Here is a 21,753-nt window from a genome sequence, read left to right as displayed (position 1 = left end):
CTTTACAAATAATATATATATACATATATTATACCATACTGGTTTTATAAATTGTCTACCAATATATGTAATATTGGTATAAAAGGCCCCCAGTTCAATTAAATGTTCCTTACCAATGTTAACAATAAAAGTGAATTGGTAGGATAATTTATTACCCAGGATTCAGCTACAGATAAACAATGCTTTAAGGTTTCACTTACTAAGGAAAAGACATCACAACTGTCCATCTGTGCAATAAAAATGCTCAGACTTCCAAATCATTTACAGTTATGGAACATTTTTGTAAGCTTAGCTCTTACAGTCTGGTGTAGCATGGCAAATTTTCAATGCTCAATAAGAAAAATTGATTAAATCAAGTATAACATGACATTTAAGAGAATTCTACTTGAAATGTACCCTGATTCATGCAATGTCATTAAAAATGAAGTTTTCAAAGAAAAATATGAGCTATGGGGTGGGTGTCCACACTGATATCAGTAACTGAACAAGTTGTGCAGGTTTATAGGGATATCTTTATAACCCTGTTGATTAAATGGTGAGTATTGAAAACCCATTTAATCAGCAAGCCAGGCACATCATTTCCCCCCACATGTACCAGCTGGACATAAACAGTGAAGGAACAACATACTCCTAATTTTCATTGCATTTCATGTGATTTTTCAATCATCATTCTCTCAGCAGAAGGGGGTTGGAAAGTAGCTTTAGCAAGGGCTGAGCATGGTGTTTTGTTGCTCATGTGATCCAATAAAGTAAGCTGAAAGGAGCAAGAACAGGAGGGGAGGCCAATAAGAGCACTATTGACTCAGAACATGTCACAAGATATTGAGTAGTTGACTGCTGGAGATCGTATTTTCTTAAAACCCTGACATTTGTTTGTGTCAACAATCAGCTCTTATGCCCTCAGTACCTTCTGAATCCAGCACTTAAACAGAGCTAATTAAACAAATCACCAAGGTAGACAGGGAGGAATGCAAAAGCATTAAAAAAAAGGCATTGATAACACTTGTTTCTTGAAAATATTATCAAAATGGCTATCAAACTGTTTGATTTACTGGAAATTGAGTTTGCAACAGACTAAAGGTGTCAATACAACAGTCTTGGTGCCCTTTTTGGTGAAAACGTCTGTCAACATTGTCAGGAAACAAATCAGAAGAAAATTTGGCCATTTGTTTTGCAAAATTTTCTTTTGAAAAACGTCCACATTAAAACCAAGGAAAAACTTTTATGTTGAAAATGAGTTGACCACCTCTACTCTTAAATATACACAATTCAGTTTCTAGTCCTCCATTTGCAATAGGAGTAATTTAAAATCCTGCATGCAAACATCTATGCTCAAATCAACACCAGCACTCATTTCAGTGCCGAGGTTGAGAGAGCCTCAATTGCTAAACACTGCATATTTCTCCGTGTTGGGCCCTACTCTGTGAGGTGTTGATCTCCCTCAGCCTTACAAGACCTAAGTACCCAGCGCATTCCAGGACTGCATACCTTTGCAGATTTATTTATGCACAGACATACAGTAAATGGTAAGTATTCAATGCTAGCTCTCGCATTCTTTGCCCCTCTACATCAACATGGAAGAATGGAATCGAACTGAGCTAAACTGTTCAAGTTTAAGCCAGGGCACACTGGGAAGCATGAATTTCTCTAAAGTTGGAATTGTAAGGAAAGACTATAAACCCCTAATCAATTTTAAACTTCCTGCCTGTATTCATGCCATGTCCCAGTCTGCAAATAAGATAACAGAAATAACTGTTTATGTAGATTGGTTCATATAAGACCCAATTTATTTGGAAAAGAAAAAAAAAAGCCCCCACGCAGGTTGTTTGGAATAACTATTTCCCTTCAGAGGGCCGTTATTTTTTAACAAGTCTTCAATTAGCTTCCTTTTGGGGCTGGACATTTCAAAAATCTCTAAGGGCATAAGGCATCTAACTACCGATAGGCTCCTTGAAAAACCCACCCTTATTCATTAAGGGTACGTCTACACTGAATGCTTATTTTGAAACAAGCTGTTCTGAAATAGTTATTCTAAAATAGCTTAATTCAAAATAGCACATCTGCATGGCAGGGAAGCCTCAATATTAGTAAGAGGCAGACTTTCTAATGTAGACGTGCTAGCCCCAGGAAGAATCATTTGGAATGTCCCTGGTGAGGGGCTATTTTGAAATAGCGGCAGTGAAGCATCTATACATGCCTGATGTTAAAATACCTATTCTGGAATAAGTGTTATTCCTCGTGCAATGAGGTTTACAAATTTCGGAATAAGCTGTCCATTATTTCAAGATTATTTCAAAATAATGGAATGGCTGTGTAGATGCTTGTATTGTTATTCTGAAATAACGCTAATTATCTTGAAATAACAGTGCATTGTAGATGCACCCTGAGTTAAAAAAGTAAGAGAGGTGAATGTACTCACCAGCGTGTTGAGTATACAACATACAGGAAGAGTACTTAGAGACTAATTTCAAAATATACTTTTATTGTGTTTATTCAACACAACTGTCTGTCTGAAAACCAACCTAGAACACACAGCACATCACATACGCTGGGACTCGATTTGAATTTCTAGGATTTCTACAGAGTGATTATTTCTTTTCGTGTGTTCACAGGCATGTTTGCATGTGAGAGACAATACAGCTTTTAGATAAAGGTAGGAAGTGCTCGTCATACAAAAGGCAGAACTGAAGCGAAATTAGTTCACCAATATTAGTTATTCTGATAACTGCAGAACTACAATGGCCACTTTTAACAGGGCTGCAGACAGTAGCAGAGGCTGTACAAAGGTCAAGGAGAATAAAAGATGAGGGTAGCTGGAATTAAATGCTGCAGAAACCACCCATATAGAATGGATTATTACAATTATTTAAAATGATATGTAAAAGAACAGGTTAATTCAAACCATGAGCCAGATCCTCAATGTAAATTAGCATGGATCCAAATGCCAGGTCTCACATAGCAGTCTATCTGGCCCTATATATTTATATTTTTAACTCTTTAACTAAATAGTCAGGGAGAAAAATAACTCTTAAACTATGTTTGGATTCTACTAGAAATATTCTTTAGCAGTAGAAGAGGAACCACAATAGTTCCGGCACTGTGAATACACAAAGACAAAAATTAACTTATGATATTGGTATATTAGATTGCATCTAAACATCTGGGTGAAAATCATAGCTTCATTGCAGCTAATCAGAATTTTGCCACTACAGCTAGGATCTAATTCCACAATGTGTTCCCTGGAAGCCCCTTTCTGGTCTATCTTCATTCACTTCAATGAAAGCACATCTATTTACATCAGATCAGACTCTGGTCTAGGCGTTGTGATCAGAATTTTTCCATCTGTTAGATTTTTAAAATGTTCATGTTAGGCCCAAATCTACCACCAACCTATACCAAAACCTCCCATTGATTTAAATGGCAGGTTAGCAGTACAGCAAGAATGGTGTTGAGCTTTTATAGCTTCAAGTTTCTCAAACAGAAACAGACAAAACAAAACCTGGATGGCTGTCCTCATATATTTATGTGGGGGTGGGGACACACTTTTGTTTCCTTTGTATTTTTTTTCATTAGTATAACAGAAAGTATATACGGCAAGAAAAGGTGGATGGAAAAAAGTGGGGAGAGAGGAGGAAGAGGAAATGTCACAATGTATTTGTTATTACATTCCCCTCTTCTCCCTCTCAAATGCAAAATTTATAAAATTTCAAAGGTTTAAAACTTTGAAATTCAAAAAATTTAAACCAGCTCAGATGGAAAAGTATTGAGATCACTAGAGGAATCATTTAAGCCAGGAAGAGCATGAAGGAGTAGTTTATGGTTAAGAGTAGTTTCTCATACTACTCTACATTCCTTTAATCTATTCTGGATTTACCCGTGAAAATGTTTTTTCATAAAAAGAAAACAGGAGAAATATGATTTTTTTAAACAAGTGGCAATACAGGCTGTTAATGTTTCCATTTGATTTGTTACTTCCATTCAAGAATCAGCGAAATCAGAACTGTTTCTAAGATATTCCTGATTTAAGAAATGGCTTTCATTTTGGTAATTCCTTAGCTTACAAATTTTTTTTTTAATGTAAAGCTAGATCCTTTACTACTTTTTCTGAGTACACTCACAGATTCTCCCTTGGACAAGATCAGAGTTCTCTCAGGATATGTCTACACTGCAACACTACAGATGGTCCCCGAGTTGCAAACGGTCAATTTACAACCATTCTAATTTACGACCAAAACTCCCATTGAGCAGTCGTAAAGACGGTCCCTGAGTTACGAACGCAACCCACGCTTATGAACAGTGCAGTCACAAAGTAACTCAATGGGGTCCGAGTTATGAACATTTTGAGTTACAGCCAAATGTTTGGTTCGTAATTCGTTCCTAACTCGAGGAGAGGCTGTATTTCAAAATAAAAAGCACTATTCCAAAATAACTTAGTCCGCGTCTACACAGCAGGCAGTCATTCTGAAATAGTGTCAAAATACTGTTAAGTAGGAGGACTTCTTACTCTGACTCTTGTAACCCTCATTGTACGAGGATTAAGGGAAGTCAGAAGAAAAGTGCTCTATTTCGAAATAAGTGCTGTGTAGCCACTCCCTATTTCAAAATAAAATACACAATTGATGTATCTCAATTTGCAAAGTTTAGTTTGAGTTAAGCCAGGCAGTGTAGATGCACCTTCAGAAAGGTTGAAATTCATTCTTATGCAGACAGCCAACCAAAGTCTATAGCACACATATGGCCCACTTAAGCACTATTTAAAAATGTATTTGGCTGTTAAATGTTACATAAGGCTTGTGCTCATTTTGTACAGGACTGAATTTTGTCCAATGAGACAAATATTATTTCAAAATATTCTCATGTAATTCTTAAAGTACAAGATGCTGAGTAGTGTCTACCAGAAATAAGAAAAGACCACATTAAGTCATCTTCTCATTTCCCCACTTCTTCCTTATTACCTTTTGCTGACACTATTTATTTTGGAAAAAAACAGACACCAACTGTTTCGTTGTAACCAATTTAGAATACCATTTTTAAAATGTTGGACATAAGTAGATTCCAACTATTCATGACACTGATTGAGATAAAATCACATTTATTAGTTTTCCAAAGCAAGTATTATTTTAAAATGGTAATACATCTATTGTGATAGCTACTTTGTGTGGTTTAGCATTAATCCCATCAAATTATTTGATTCGATATATGTTCAAAATCTTAACCATTTGAGGAACTTTAATAATATTGGGATGCAAAAAGCAACATTTGAAATTATAACTCAGGTAACTTCATGTGTGGATACTGGTCTTTGGTTTTCTGAAAGAGTTGGAAGCTATTTTACTAATAGAACTTTTCATTGTTAATGACTGCCAAACATTCATTAGGACTAGTTTTCCAATATAATAACGAGTTTTCCAATAAAAGGAAATCTAGTTAAATATGCAGCTCAGCTAGTACTGGACTGGGTTTGCAGTCCTATTTCACCCCTTATACTAATAGGAATTCATACATAACTTTTGTTTAATGTAAGTGTATATTCAGAAAACATTTCACACTGTTAGGGGCAGCAGTAGTACACACAAAAGTATTCACTGTAGTATAGTAAAGAATCATCAGCTCCCCAAAATAACTTTGTTTGGTCAGAAAAGCTGGCCGCTTAGTATGCTTGGACCTCAAGCATGTTGAAGTTTTAATCTGGTTAAGTCAGACTATTGCCAGCATTTATTTCTGTTATTTCATGTAGATATTAGTATTGGGTATCCTTGGCACTGAAAAAAATAGAGTTTCCAAAAGAAGAGAGATCAAAACCTCTCAGGCCTTATGGTTACATAATAGACAACAAAATAATGGGAGACATTTTGACTCCATCATTTGTGAAGTGTTACAAACCTCATGGAATCATAAAAGAACAACATCAAGACATACTAAAAATATGCTAACGTTTAAAATCACTTAAGCCCATATCTTGCAAAGACTGGGAAATCCCTGTTGGGGCTACACATAGTACATAGAGTTAACTGTTTAAATCCTTGAAGGATTGGAGCTTAAGTTTACTTGCTTCTGGACTTACAAGTTAAGTCCTCTGATCTTGAAGGCCAGATGCTGAATGACATTATTCCTTATGTGGGTAAACTAAGTTCAACCATAGTAAGGGTGTTGGAATATGGCATTGTGATCTACATTCTGTGTTGTTCCATAGCCATTGCAACCCCTTTGACTTCAGTAATATTGCATGGAATGGAAATCAGTGAAGAACAGGGCCTTCAAGTTAAAGGGAAAGGAAGAGGATGAGACAAAGCTTATCTATAAGGCATGAACACCCATTGTCACACATTACATATTGTAGTTGGTGCCGAATGGAAATAGAGAATTTAAATGGAACAAAGGTCTCGTTCTGATGCAATTAGATTAGATACTGCTGAAGGCTATATCAACACACACAGAATATACATGCCATATGCATACGGTATGTTTTATACTTAATTTATACTCTTTAATCATTAGTAAAAAAGTATTAATTATACATATAAAATATAATTCCCTTTATAGAAAAAATTATGTAGATTTTGTTTGCTATGATTTTTTTACATTATTAGTACTAATTTGAAAATAAAAAGTTTCACTAAAATAGCAGTCTGGAGCATTAGAAATATCTCCTTCTTTGCAGGACCTTTATACAAAGAGAACTATTCAAGTTCTTTGAAGAAAATAAGTCAAAGCAGCAAATCTCTCTGTCTTTATAACTCAGGACTTCAGTAATGATGCTTGGGTAAAAAAATTAAGAATCAGAGGGTGGTGACCGCCACCAAAAAAAAAAAAAGCAGAAGAGCAAATGTGTTCCCTGGACACAGCGGAATTGTTTTGGGATACTTCTGGTATCCCAAAATCCCCCCGCAGTCTAGCCATTCCCCCAGTGTAAGACCAATCAATAAAGAGCAGGGAATTAAAAGCTTTCTCTCTCCTTCTTCTTTAAAATTTACAAACTCAGTTATTGAGAAGTTCAGGTAGATTGTGTTTTGGCAATTTCAATGCACACACAATTTTAACAACTCATACATTTGTAAAGATTACATCATCTTAACAGCGTGCAGTATACAGGTACTATTAACTATTGTATCCTTATCAAGGGTGTATTTCCAATAACTTTCCAGTTTTCAGTTATATGCTTTCTAGCTAGATATTAAAAAACTAGAAAATAATGCTCTGTAAGCTCCAATCCAGTGACCAAGCTAATTCAAGTCAACAGGACAAAGACTCACGGATGTCAATATCTGTCCAGTAAGAACATTAGAGCTTTGACATAGCTTGCACTCTTTGATGTACATTTCAATGACTGAACTTTTCAAATCTGCAATTTAAAATCCATAGAAGAATATAATGTGGCTAATCTGCAAATATCAAGTCCAAACACTGCACACTAAGGGCCAAAGAAATTCATTATTCCGTCCAAAGGGAAAACTGGCATAAATAAATTGAGCGGGATTTCACTCCAGTTTTCTGTGATCACAGTACATACAAAACATCAGGTGCCAGCATCTAAAATGTCCTATGAGATGATAAAGCGAGTGGGCACCTTTGATTTTCCATGCTGTGCTATTTTGATTGGGATCCAGGTTTGCTCTCATTGAAGTTCTGAGAGTTTTGCAATCGCAGGATCAGGTTCTTAGTGTTTTACCAGTGCATACAACTGATCATAAATACGAAACAGTGCTTATGCACCATTGTCCCTGACAATTTATTGAAATCCAGGGATTTTTTAAAAATACATTCATGACAGCACTTATGTTTGTAAGCTGATTTGAAGGTGGTCTGGTATCTTCCACAGACCTTCATTTAGGCTATGGTTCAACAAGGCATCTAAAAATACTTGACTGTGAGCATATGGTTCTCAATGGTTTCCAAATGTAAACTCAAGCTATACATAAGTGCTTTGCTGACCTGGGCCTCATTGAGGATTATTGTGGGGGGATAGCCACAATACTGTAATCATTCCTGACAGTCAACCACTGTGATCCACACTCTACAGTGTTTGCACAAAACTTTCATTGATATCAGTAGAAGTGTCACATTAAAAACAAATATAGCCTCATGGATCAAAGCAGAACTCTGTATATCACATGAGAGATTACTTTTTTCTGAACTGTATTGAACAGTTCAATTTGGTAGAAGATATTTGAGACAGATTCTCAGATTATGTAAATTGGCATCACTCCACTAAATTCAATGGAGCTGTATGAATATACATCAGTTGAGAATCTTGGGAACTATCTAATGGTTTTTCCCTAATTGATTCTGATAGCCTTACTCAGGAAGGCTATTCATGAAGTAAAGGAATATTTAACGTAAGTTAGAGTGCCACAGTATTGCCTTATGGAATTATAATGTTTTCAATGGTTAATAACTTTTAAACAATGTGAAAATGTGTCCATAATCACTACATTTCCCATTTTAGATTGCTGGGAGCCCTCTACTAATAGGGAGGCATGAAGGGGGTTGTTTTTAAGAAACCCTATTCAGAAGCAAAACATCTACAACTTTCTAGGTTCGTATTTTACAATTCTGTTCAATAGTAATATGCTCAAGAAATGTTGATTTCCCTTGGCCAATTAAAAATCATTTAATTAGCTATTCTCCCAGTTTAGAGAAGTGTAACAACCTATGTGGATTTTTCACACCTAACATATTTGATCTTTACAGATCAGCTGTAAATTTTAATTATTGAAGAAGTGGGTTGTGTCCACGAAAGCTCATGATACCCTCTACATTTTTTGTTAGTCTCTAAGATGCTGCAAGACTATTCGTTGTATATTGTGTGTACCTCAGTGAGTTTAGAGCTTCTTCCACGGAAGATTATTAGTTGGTTTCTCAGCTGGGGAACAGATGTAATTTTGTTATAGTGCACTACATTCTATAGTGCACTGACTTACACCCCTTCTAATCATCTTGTGTTCAGGGGGATTGTATGGAGTGCAAGTTAGAACAAAAATATGAGCTGGTATTTCAGGAATGTAACTTTATGAATTCTTCTCTGTGGCCAGCATAATTAAAATGCCAGAAGTCAGAGAAAATTGTGTTCCAGTCAACTATAAAATATAGCAGTTCAGGAGGAAATACTTAACATTAGAGAAACATATAATTCATATTAAAGTGGTCTTTCTAGATCTTCTTTAACTGTTTCCTCTTGGAACAATGAAATTTTCAATCAATAATTGCAGAAATGATATTCTTCACAAATAATACACTAGTCTAGCGTAAGGTTAGCATTAAGGTCTCTCTATTCAAACATGCTGAAACTGAATAGCACAGGTAACATATCACAGTCACACATCCTTTGCTGAATACAAGACAGCAACTCTAACATGAGCTGAAGATTTCCCCCCATTTCAGATCTTCATCTATTATTCAGTCAGACACCCGTCAGTTTTTAATACATCGTTCTTCCACCGTTCCTGCTTTTGAGCACGTTAAACTAACATTTTCTTTTAAGAAAGGCATTGCCTCTTTCTTCTCCAGAAATCCTGCTGTGTGTTTCCAATACATTTCAAAAGGTGAATTTTCTGATTGGAATACGTAGTTGGGTTTGGGGCAATAAGGCCAAACTTCCCTCAGTTTAAAAAAAGGTTTCAAATTGAAAAGTATATATTATACACTGATCTTGTAGTTCCCTCATTGGAAGCAGCCTGCTACACCCACCCTGAGCCCTGCTAAAGTAAATAGGACACTATCCACACATCTCAAATTGCAGGATTAGAGCTTTCTTTGACAACAAAACACCCCACTCCCTCTCTCAGAGAATTCCTTCCTCAAGTCCAGCTGAATCTGAGCTAGTGATGTTTGAAGAAAGGAATGTCAAAACCAAAGATGCTCCTTCCAGGGGGATAAATCATAATTTGCTATCGTATGTATTTTTATTGAAAACACACAGCAAAGATTATAGCCATAGAAAATTGTATAAAGGAGACAATTCCATTACCTTTGCTTTAAAACCCCCCCACAACTTCTTAATGTGAATACTATTTTTTTTCCATAATGCCCTAACTGGGGGAAAATAAACGGCATATGCCTTCAGCTTTTTTCTGTTGTTGTTCAGTTCACTAGACAGAAGTTGAAATATTGCTTTATTCCATCTCACCATACAACCGATCGATTGTTCTATTTTGGAAATTCACTCTTGAGACTTGTGAACTGGAAAGTGGGGGCATATCTGATAACTTTAGCAATTTCCTTGCTGTAAGAGGAGTTTGTATTTGAATACATTTTGTGTATACTGTAGATTTTGTTAATAAAGAAACCAGTTTCCTGGCATTGAACAGAGAATGTTACTTGGTAATTATGTACTACAGTTCATTCATTTTTTAAAACAAATAATTTAAACAGACTGCATTTCAAAATAGTGGTTCACATGTCATTACTGAATTTAGGTCACTGTATTAGTGGCATACCATATATTGTGGATACAGGAGAAAAACAGAAAAAAAAAATGTAAGAAAGCAAGTGCTTCAGAAAATGTAACTTGAATGACCAGATGTCCCAATTTTATAGGAACAGTCCTGATATTGGGGGCTTTCTTTGTTATAGTGATGCGTTTTACTCTCTACCCCTTTGTCCTGATTTTTCTCACTTGCTGTCTGGTCACCCTCACTGCAACCAGCAAATGATCTTTCTTTTCTAAAACCTTTATCCTCCCAATGGATCTATTTGACAGAACATATGCACCCGTCCACAACCTTATTAAGACAAGACAGCTCTTTGCAAATGCATGGACCCACCCATGCCAAACCAGCTGCAGTAAAGGGGGGGCCTTAAAAGTTCACAAGCATAAAGTCATGTCTACTTAAAATGACTGGGAAAAATTGAATATGGAAATAAATTAGTACAGCATGAACAAATGTATGTCAACTATTGATCATATTGTATCTTCCCAACTGATCTCTGAACAAACCATACTAAAATATACTTTAAAAGTATTCATTTGGAGTGCTCAAAAATGTTTTCAAAGTAGAACATTTTCAAAAAACTGATTTTTGTGACAAAATAATGTGGTTTAAATTCCCATTGGTAGAAAATTCATAACACCCCCCCCCCAACACTATCTTTTCTTCTTCTTTCCCTCTCTCATTGGCTGTGTCTAGACTAGCCAGTTTTTCCAGAAAATCAGCCGCTTTTCCGGAAAAACTTGCCAGCTGTCTACACTGGCTGCTTGAATTTCCGCAAAAGCACTGACTTCCTACTGTAAGAAATCAGTGCTTTTTGCGGAAATACTATGCTGCTCCCGTTCGGGCAAAAGTCCCTTTTGCGCAAAACTTTTGCGCAAAAGGGCCAGTGTAGACAGCTGAGATTTGTTTTGCGCAAAAGCGCGTCTAGATTGGCCATGGACGCTTTTCCGCAAAAAGTGCTTTTGCGGAAAAGCCCCCGTGCCAATCTAGACGCTCTTTTCCGAAAATGCTTTTAACGGAAAACTTTTCCGTTAAAAGCATTTCCGGAAAATCATGCCAGTCTAGACGTAGCCATTGAAAATCCAAATTTCATGAGCATAGTTCATAATGAGATGCAGCTGCACAGTGCAATATTTGAACATTGCAACTCTTGCTCTTAAGCCCTGATCTAACAAGCCAAGGATGTGCGTGATAACTCAATGGTCAGGGATTGTCCCATTTACTTCTCTGAGACTACTCATGTACTTAAAGGAAGTCACATGCTTAAGCATTGGGCTGAATCAGGGATTTACTGTTGCTTCAGATTTTAGGTGGCTTAGAACCATACTTCAGCATTTAGACTTGGAAAGAATGAGGCTTTGTGTGTGTGTGTGTGTGTGTGTGTGTTGATTAGTTTTAAAATTATGACTCAGGGACTAAACTACAGGCAATCAGGAGGGAAATTATGGGCCTGTATTATTTGAGGCTACTCAAGAAGAACTTACTCACCAGCGAATGAATTGCTGGTGGACAGATCAATGCAGCTCTACTTTGAAACCAAAGAGTCTAAGAATGAATTTGGCCTTTTTGAAAAATATGCATAGCCCAAACCTTCTAACAGCCAAATGGGACATTTTAAAAACATACTGTATTCTGCAACTGAATGGGTAACTCAGGGGGAAAACACCCAACTCCCCCTCCCTCCCAAAAAGAAAACCTCAAAACAAAAAATCTTTAGATGTATGCTTTATCCCTCCTGTATCTTTTCTTTCTTTTAAAAAAATATTTTATTAAAAAACACTATGATATGAGGGTGATCGACTATTTGGTTTCTTCTAAGTAGATGCTTTTAAATTAATGCATATAAATAATTTGTATTTAATTTCCTTCCTTCATGTTTAGCAAAGCATTGAATGCACCCATCCTTTATTTCCCCACCCCCCCACTCTCCTCAGTCACTTGGTCAATGCTGAGTCTCTGTGTGTTTCGCTTCTTAAGACAAACTTTGCCTCTCGTTCTGATTTCGCCATGGGATTCATGGGCAGAAAAGCTGTGTTTTCACTTGCACTGTTCTCTGATTCTGTGCTTGCCAGTTCATAGTCCTCTGACCTCCTTACATCAGTCAGAATTCGAATCTGCTCCTGGACAGTTTCTAGCAAAATTTTCACTTCCTGTTGCTCTGCTATAAGACGATTGTTGCCTGGGCCACTGACATTGACAAGTTCAGCTGAATAGGAGTTTTTGCACCATTTGACGCCTGTTACTTCAGAAACATTTTGCATTTGCATGCAGGCTTCATCCAAGCCCACTGAGGGGATGATGGGAACTGAACTGGCCCTTGATGAAGAATATCCAACCAAGTCCTTCTGATCCACATTATTAAAATAAGGAGTTGTCTCTTGTGAAGGCAGTTGCATATTTATTGAAGTATTCTGAGGCGGTTTTAAACCAGTGGATGAATACCTAAAATAATAACAAAAAAAATAGCTTTTTCATTTTGTATGACACAACCAGAACATCTGTTGAAAAAGTTCATTTACATTCATCACATTTTCACAACACTATTTAATCAGACAATGTAAAAGCAAAAGCTTACATGCATTGCGCACGAGTAAGGAAAAACAAGATTTGACCATAATGCAATTTGGCCTTTCTGAGTTTCTACTTCAAGGCCCAAATGTAGCTTGATACTTGTTAGAAACTAGCCATCTTGACTTGCATTGCAGTACTCACGTACTTAACTACCTCATGTCACTGTAGTGTGTCATTTAGTCTGAGTAGCTAAAGAACTAATAAAAAAGAAATATAGATTCCCTAAGGCACCATGTTCACCAGATTTCCATTGATTGTAGTTAGCGTGATTATTGAACATTGATTGCTGTACACACAATTCAGTATATCCATCTTCAGCATGGCTATGTCTAGACTGCAAGCCTCTTTCGAAAGAGGCTCTTTCGAAAGATACTTTCGAAAGAGCCTTCTTTCGAAAGATACTTTCGAAAGAGCCTCTTTCGAAAGAGAGCGTCTAGACTGCACGCGGAATTTCAAAAAAGCAAGCCGCTTTTTCGAAAGAAAGCACCCAGTGAGTCTGGATGCTCTCTTTCTAAAAAGCCTGTTTGCTTTCAAGAACGCCTTCTTTCGAAAGAGCACTTTCGAAAGAAGGCGTTCTTCCTCGTGGAATTAGGTTTACCACCATCGAAAGAAAAGCCGTATTCTTTCGATTTAATTTCGAAAGAACGCGGCCGCAGTCTAGACGCAGGTGAAGTTTTTTCGGAAAAAGGCTACTTTTCCCGAAAAAACCCCTGAGTCTGGACACAGCCCATGTGTAATCACTGGACATATAATTCAACACTTTCTCTACTCTAACACCCCATTCAAGTGATTCAGAAGCAAAGAATTATATACTCTGGCTACATCTACACTGCACAGTTATTTCGGAATAAGTTATTCTGGAATAGTTATTCCAAAATAGCTTATTTCGAAATAGCACGTCTACACTGCAGGGAAACCTCAAAATTAGTCCAAGGCAGACTTCCCTAATGGAGACATGCTAACTCAATTTAGACCCAAGGAGGAATAGAATGGCTCTGGTGGGGAGTGTAGCCAGACATACTAACCCCATATCATCCATCTTATTTGCCTCTCTGAAGCACAGGGCAGAGAAGGAGCAATAATATCAGCATAGTCTATGCTGGCTCATCTGATCCTGAGAAGCTGAAACACAGATATGTGGATAGAGAGCAGCTAAGTCAATAAGCTGGCCTCGAGGCTGAGGCTGGCACCTATGTTGATTCGAACACACACACAGTCCCTGGGAGGGGAATTTCCAACTGAGAAAACAATGTCCCGTACTTCCAATTTAATCATCTCAAATTCTCTCTTACAAGTGTAAATTAAGTTTACAACTCCCTTGTAAGAACTGGTCTCACAGCAGACAGACCAGCATCAATTGGCATTACAGATAAGAAAGAGAAATACGTGACCCCATGAGTATAAAAGATGGGCCCAGCATACACTCACTTTGAGTGTCATTCTACCCTCTACCTGCTGGTCGGGTTAGGTGTTTGACCTCCCGAGGTTCTATGGGGACGCCCACCTCGTATTTTCGTCTTTCCTAGGGATTGAGGGACCGGCCCTGGCCTGACATGCTGGAGTCGAGAGGCACAGAAGGGGGTAAAAATGGTACCTGGATGTGGTCCTCTGTCTTAAGTGTACACATAGAAAGAGTAAGCTGTTACTTGGTACCATTATTTCTATTTTTCTATCTTTATCTTCTTTGTAACCATTTTTAAGACCTATATTTTGCTAATAGTTAAGAAATAGAACAATAGCCATTGCAACCATATGATTTATAAGCTTCCTCAATAAACCTGTAACTGTTTAAGCTTTAACCTGACTCCTTCAGTTGCTGTAATAGAACCAAGCACAATTTAAAAGAACTTCAGCCGGTCTAAAGGGACAGTTATAGGAAGAGCTTGGGCGTTTGGATCTGTGTCACTCCCAGGTGACAGGATCCACTGGGGCATTTTTCAGTCTTTCTCCAAGGCTGCCCGCTGCGAAGGAATTCTGAATTCTAGCAGCTGAAATCTAAGATGTAATAAGCTCTTCCTATATAACGGGGCGTCTGTTGGCCTGCTGGCCACCCTCTGCGATGGGACCCCGGTCCTAGCAGTAAAGGCATGGACGTTAAACCTTTTCTCGGAAACATACACACACACACTGCCCTGACCGTCGGCTGACAGGGAGTATTTCAAAAAAGTGGAAGTGGAGCATCTACACACATCTTATTTCGAAATAGCTATTTTGGAAGAGGCATGATTCTTCGTAGAATGAGGTTTACAGAAATCGGAATGAGCTGTCTATTATTTTGAAATTTTTTCAAAATAACAGAATTGCTGTGTAGACGCTCGCATGGTTATTTCAGAATAATGGCCGTTATTACGAAATAACTTTGCTGTGTAGACACACCCTCTGTGTCCAAAATGTTCCTGGCCTACTCCAAGTAGCAGTGCATACTGGATAATTTTGACAGGCCTTTTGAGATACCTTGTGGATTTCCTCCTGTTGAAGAGATATCAGTTGTGAATCATTGTGGAAGTATTCAGGAAAGTTGCAAAATAACTTTTGGGCAAATGATAAAGAAACATGCAAAACTGACTGAAAATAGACATATTTCAAGTCCAAGTATCAAAATCTGTTGCTGCCACATCTCAAAGAATCTATATTGATGAAAGAAGTCCACCTATAGAGAGGACAGTTTAATAAATAAATGAAAACAAAACAAACCAGAACAAACTTGTTGGCTTGTGCCTGCTGTTGTTTCCTTTGAATTCAATTATTATATAACATTCAAATCATTATAGCTAGAGTGGTCTCATTTGGACAAACTGAAGAAATAGTCTGAGGTAAACAAGATGAAGATCAATAAGGACAAATGCAAAGTACTCAACTTAAGGAGGAACAATCAATTTCACACATACAAAATGGGAAGTGACTGTCTAGGAAGGAGTATTGCAGAAAGGGGTCTAGTGGTCATAGTGGACCAAAAACTAAATATGTCAACAGTGAGATATGGCTGCAAAATAAGCAAACATCATTCTGAGATGCATTAACAGGAGTGTTGTGAGCAAGACATGAGAAATCATTCTTCCTCTCCACTCTTCACTGATTAGGCCTCAACTAGAGTATTGTATCCAGTTTTGGGCACCACATTTCAGGAAAGATATGGAGAAATTGGAGAGGGTCCAGAGAAGAGGAACAAAAATGATTAAAGGTCTAGAGAACATGAGCTATGAGGGAAGACTGAAAGAATTGTGTTTGTTTAATTTGGAAAAAAGAAGACTGAGAGGGGGCATGATAGCAGCTTTCAAGTACAGGTTGGAACTTCCTGGTCCAGTATCCTCAGGACCTGACTGGTCCCGGATAAGGGATTTTGCCAGAATGAGGGAGGTCATTTTTGGACCCCTGCCATTACCCCCCCCCTGGCCTGCCACTGGCCTCCCAGCCAGCTCCCCACCTACTGCTGGTCCCACAGCTCTGCCAACCTGCTGGGCAGCCATCACTGCCAAGGCTCTGCCAGGCAGCCCGGCGCTAGGGCACTGGGCAGCCCTGTGCACCAGGCCTTCCTTAGCTGCTGCGCGCACCACACCAGGGCTCTGTGAGCAGCTCTGTGCATTGCACACTGGGGCTCCCTCGGCCAGCACGTGCACGCTATGCATCAGGCCTTCCAGACCCACTGGACAGCCACACTACCACATGCTGGGCAGTCCTGTTGTCAGTTCCTTGTGGGTAGCCCACTGCCCTGCCAGCCTAGCAGAGAACTTTATTGCTGGCCCTCCCCCATCACTCCCTGGTCCTGCAGCATCCATGCTGGACCATGGATGTTGCTGAACCGGAGAATCCTGGTTAAGAGAGTTCTGACATGTACCTGATTGGGCATTATAAGGAGGAAGGGGAAAAATTATTCTCCTTAATGCGTGATGCTAGAACAAGAAGCAATGGGCTTAAATTGCAGCTAGGGAGGTTTGGGTTGGAAAGCAGGTTGGACTGTACAGCAAACCAGCTCTAAATATTCAAAGTATGGGTCAAAACATAAAGCCACGTAGGTAAGGGGGAATCTTTCAACTCACTTCAATTGGGCATTATAAATGGCATTATATGGCATCATTGGTCTGTATTATACACACACGTCTGGATGTGTGTGGTTACATAATCTGAAACAGGGCAGTACTCTATCAAATTGTAAGTTACTATCCTGAAATGTAAGCAGCTATTGTCTATAACCTGCAGTCAAAATGCTGGCCACTTAATCAAAAATAGACTGTCACCCTCCAACCACAGTCAGTCTCTGAGGATGCAAATGGCCTGCTGGTGCTTTGTTTGTTTATGGATTTAATTTTTTTTCTACTATTGAATTAGCAATATGCACTAATTAATCAACTGATATTAACTCTGCTCAACAAACTCTAAACTGTTGGGCCCTATTACAAATCAGGTGACATGGCATTTCTGGAAAGCAGCAAACACTTCCCCCAAGCAAGAAAAGACAAGAAAAATCAGCAGATGGAGTATATTTGTGTTAGCCAGGCATAAGCAATTATAACAGCTCTCCTTTGCTAAAGATGAATGTGCAATCTCTGTCAAACCTGTAGACTGACAGATGATGAATGAGCCCCAGAAGATGTGGAGTACTTTGTAGGTTTGGCTCTGCAATCAGAACTTCAGATATTTATGTGGAAAATGGAGGGGTTGGAGAGCTAAACAAACATTTTTGCAAGACTAGACTTCCTTGTGAGATCTACAGTCAATTGCACTGTAAATCTCAAGGGGAAAGCCATATTGTGTGATTTTCGGCACTTCCTTTTTTGGGTCAGAAACAGATTTCTCTCAGGGTGTGTCTAGACTATAGGGATTTTTTTTGAAAAAAATGGCCTTTTTTCAAAAAAACTTCCCCTGAGTCTAAATTGCTGCCGTGTTCTGCCGACAGTAAATCGAAAGAAAGCGGCAGTTTTTTCGACCGTGGAAAACCTTGTTTTATGAGGAAGAATGCCTTTTTTCAAAAGCTCTTTTGAAAAAAGGCACTATATAATGCAAACTGTGGTTTTTCAAAAGAGAGAATTCAGACTGCCTGGGTGCTCTCTTTTGAAAAAGCGGCTTGCTTTTTCGAAAGTAATGTTTGTAGTCTAGACACTCTTTTTCAAAAGATGCTTTTTTGAAAATATCTTTTTAAAAAGCCTCTTTCAAAAGAGGCTTGCAGTCTAGACGTAGCCTCAGAGTATTTGTACCCTTGTGTTTGGCCCAGGCTGGTATGCCAGAGAACAAGAGATTTAAAAATAACACTAAAAATATCAAACAAACACACACACACAAAATTAATGTATGTGTGTGTGGCAATTTGTGCATATGTGTGTTTTTCTGGATTAAGGCACGGTGAGCAGTTTACAGAATTCCATCCTTTGAAATGTAAATGAATACAAGCTGGTACTAGTTGATTAATCAATATGAGGATTTCTTAAACTCTCAGGGTACGTCTACACTACAGTGTTATTTCGAAATAGCTATTTCGAAATAACGAGTCTACACACAAAATGCATTTCAAAATAGCATTTTGCTATTTCAAAATAGCGCATCCACACTGAGTGAACTCTGAATAGCATTTGAGGCTGGCCGGAACCTGTTCCAGCAGGGCTCCAGATCAGGACTTACTGTGTGGGTCTGCTGCCTGAGTCTATCTATCTGAGGTCTGTGCTTAAAGGGACATCCCTCCTCCCCACCCCCAGACAGCCGGTTCTCAGGTTTCCCTGCTTGCTTGCCTACCTCGATGAGGAACAGCAAAGCATTTTGTCTCTGATTGCTCTGATTGCCCTCACTCGGGATACCACAGCACTCTGCAACATGGAGCCAAAGCTGCCCCTGGGCACTCTGGTGCTTCTCTCGCGTTGCTGTGAGCCTGGCTGCACTTTCTGCAGGCTGCCATCCGGGAGGTCCATCAGGGGGCTGTCAGTATCCAGGAAGAGCTTCCACCCTGAGGAGCACAAGAGCTTCCACCCTGAGGAGCACTAAGAGCCTCCCTGGTCTGTCCCACCGGTGGCTTATGCCTCATTCCTCCCTCACGTCCTTCCACTTACCCCTCCCTAACCTCCTTTCCTGATGTCAAATAAAATACATGGATTTTCATGAACACAAACTCTCTTTAGTTATCAAAACTCGGGGGGAGGGAATGAAACTCTGGTGAGACTGGGGAAAGGAGGCAGGAGAGGGGAGAAGAGAGAGTGGGAGAGGGAAGGGGGAAACCTGGGAGGAGGGAGCTGGAAGGGGGAAGCAAGGGGAAGAAGGGGGAAGGGAAGCCCAAGGCTCAGGGTTCGGGGTCTTACCGGACCAATTTGGCTATCCTGCCATAGACGGCCACGTTCTTTCTTCTAGTGCAGAGATCATGGACATTGGGGGCATCCCCCCACCAACCTGAATAAGGTCCATGATCTCCACCCTGGACCAGAGAGTTGCCTGCCTTCTCCGGGCCCTGGCAGGCTCCAGGGAGCTGGCAGACTGCTCCTGGGGAGCGGTGGAGGGCTGGCTGCCAGTGGCTTGCTGGCTCATGTTTTGGGGCCACTGGGTCAGGTGCAGCAACTGCTGGCTCTGGGCTGGCAGGCTTAGAGCTGGCACAGGCACTCTGGCCAGAGTCAACCCCTTTAAGGGCTCCTGGTGGGGGGGGGGGGGGGAAGGAAGGGAAGTGTTCTTGGTTGAGGCTGGAGGCCCCCTATTTCGAAATAAGTGTCTACACAGCACTTATTTCGAAATAGCTATTTCGAATTTGGCGTTATTCCTCCTGGAATGAGGTTTGCCAAATTCAAAATAAGCTCTCCGCTATTTCGAAATAAATTCAAAATAGCGGTTTGGCTGTGTAGCCACTAGGAAAGTTATTTCAAAATAAGGGCTGTTATTTCGAAATAACTTTTCTGTGTAGACATCCCCTCATGCTTGTAGGATCTGGGTTTCATAACAGAATTCAAGACTTAAACCACACACATGTATGCAGATAGCAAACTGACTCAGCCTTAGATAATAAGAATGCCACATACATTAATGCTAGTACGAATCTGGGTTTTTTTTAACCTGGGCCCTGTTGTAAGCCATGGTTAGATATGCCAAGAATTGCAGAACACTATTTACAGAGTGGGGGCAACAGATTTACCTCCCCACTGGTGACCTTCTTCCCCTTCTTTCTGAAGGCTACCTTCTTCTACCTCACCAGCAGATCCGACTTCCTTTGTACATAAGTTCCTACCCCTCATTCCCTTCAAATCTGAATGAGTAACAGCTCTCTGAGCGAGCCACTCTCTCTACCTTTCCTGCAAAGCTTCCTGATATACCTTCAGCTATTACTGGATGCACTCAGTCTGGCAGGCTTTCATAAAAAAGAGGCTGGAATAGGCAGCCGGTATCAGCAGTGGCAGTGGGAGAAGTATGTACTACACTGATACAGTCAAAGGCTAGTCACTGGGCTCACATTATCACAGCACCACTCAGGTTTGGGCTGGCTACCCCTCTCGCATGACAGAATGAACGTTGTTGAGGCCTTGCACCACTCCAACAAAAAGCGGTTGGATTGTGGCCCAGCTCTGTGGATTGTGGTCCAGGTGGTCTCTTCAGCTCTGTGGCCCAAGAAGTTGTCCACCGACTCAAAAATTTGAAGGCCAAAGCAGCCCCCGTTGTAATATTTCTAGTCTGACTTCATATAATACTGTACAAATTCAACCAGTAACTTGTGTGTTAAGCCCACTAACTTAGGGTTGAAGTGGACAACAGTATACCTTGTAGAAAGATGTCTGAGCTTGAAAGTTTTTTGTAAAACTTTTTGGTTTTGTCATATCAGCATTTTGTGACAAAAGACCTAGTCTGCTGGAAAATGCTGATGTGACAAAATCAGAAAGCTTAGCAACAATGATTGATTGCATTCTCATTTTCAGGGAAAAAATATCAGAACATTTTGATAATGTCAAAGTGGTTGAGATACAGTGCTCTGACTTTTTCTGAATGAAATGTTTTGATAACTTCTGGAATGGAATCTTGCAGAATATTTCATGTGGTGAAAAATTAAGAGAATTTGTCTTTTTGACCCAATTTGTGACAAATAAAAATGTCAACATCTCAGAATTTCCGAGAGGACAGAAAAGACATTTTTTCATCAACGGTATTCCAATGGTTAATTTACCCTCACCATTAAAATGTTGTATTTCATTTCCACTTTGAGATTTTTCTAGTACCTTCACTTTTCAGCCACTGAATGTTGTGATGCCTTTATCTTCCACATTAAAAACCTCCCCCGCTAACACATTGTCAGAAACTTTCACACCACGTAGGTACGTATAGACTTTGGTGAAGTCATGTCTTAACCTTCTCTTTGATAAGCTAAATAGACTGAGCTTCTTAAGTCCCTCACTGGAAAGCTGATTTTCCAGACCTGAAATCATTCTCTTGGCTCCTTTCTGAACCCTTTCCAATTTGCATCTCCATGGGTACCTACTTTAAAAAAAAAGAGATCAAATACAACTAAAATATAATAGTGACCAAAAACAACCACTGCAAACTAACAGAACCAGCCAATAAAATAAATTGAAATTGCAGTTGTTCATATGTACTTCTGTGGGACTATGAATTTCCTTATTTGCTTCAGATTGATAGCTCCTAAGAAAAAAGAAAAACCTTCTGTGGCTTGAGCATGCACAGACATAGAGATGACACGAGTTTGACAGATTCAACTCATCATATAATAAATATCCTATAATTAATGTGCCCTTTTAAGGACCCGATTTATCCGCAAAACCCCAGCACTATTTGAAATTTG

At 39.3% G+C, this 21,753-nt stretch overlaps 1 protein-coding gene across 1 annotated transcript in view; it reads right to left on the bottom strand.

Moving 5' to 3' along the window:
• Positions 1–2,141: 2,141 nt before the first annotated feature.
• The window catches only part of NRG3 (neuregulin 3), a 912,476-nt gene continuing 892,864 nt past the window's right edge, over positions 2,142–21,753 (bottom strand). Inside the window, exon 9 of the mRNA XM_006112415.5 lies at positions 2,142–12,872. Coding sequence (XP_006112477.2) covers positions 12,365–12,872 — 508 coding nt within the window. The 3' untranslated portion in view covers positions 2,142–12,364. The remainder of the gene's footprint in view (positions 12,873–21,753) is intronic.

This window comes from Pelodiscus sinensis, chromosome 8 (assembly GCF_052426305.1).
Source record: "Pelodiscus sinensis isolate ZL-2025 chromosome 8, ASM5242630v1, whole genome shotgun sequence".
Classification (NCBI taxonomy): domain Eukaryota; kingdom Metazoa; phylum Chordata; order Testudines; family Trionychidae; genus Pelodiscus; species Pelodiscus sinensis.
Note: the sequence above shows the minus strand (reverse complement) of the source record. Positions and strands in the feature narration are given on the sequence as shown.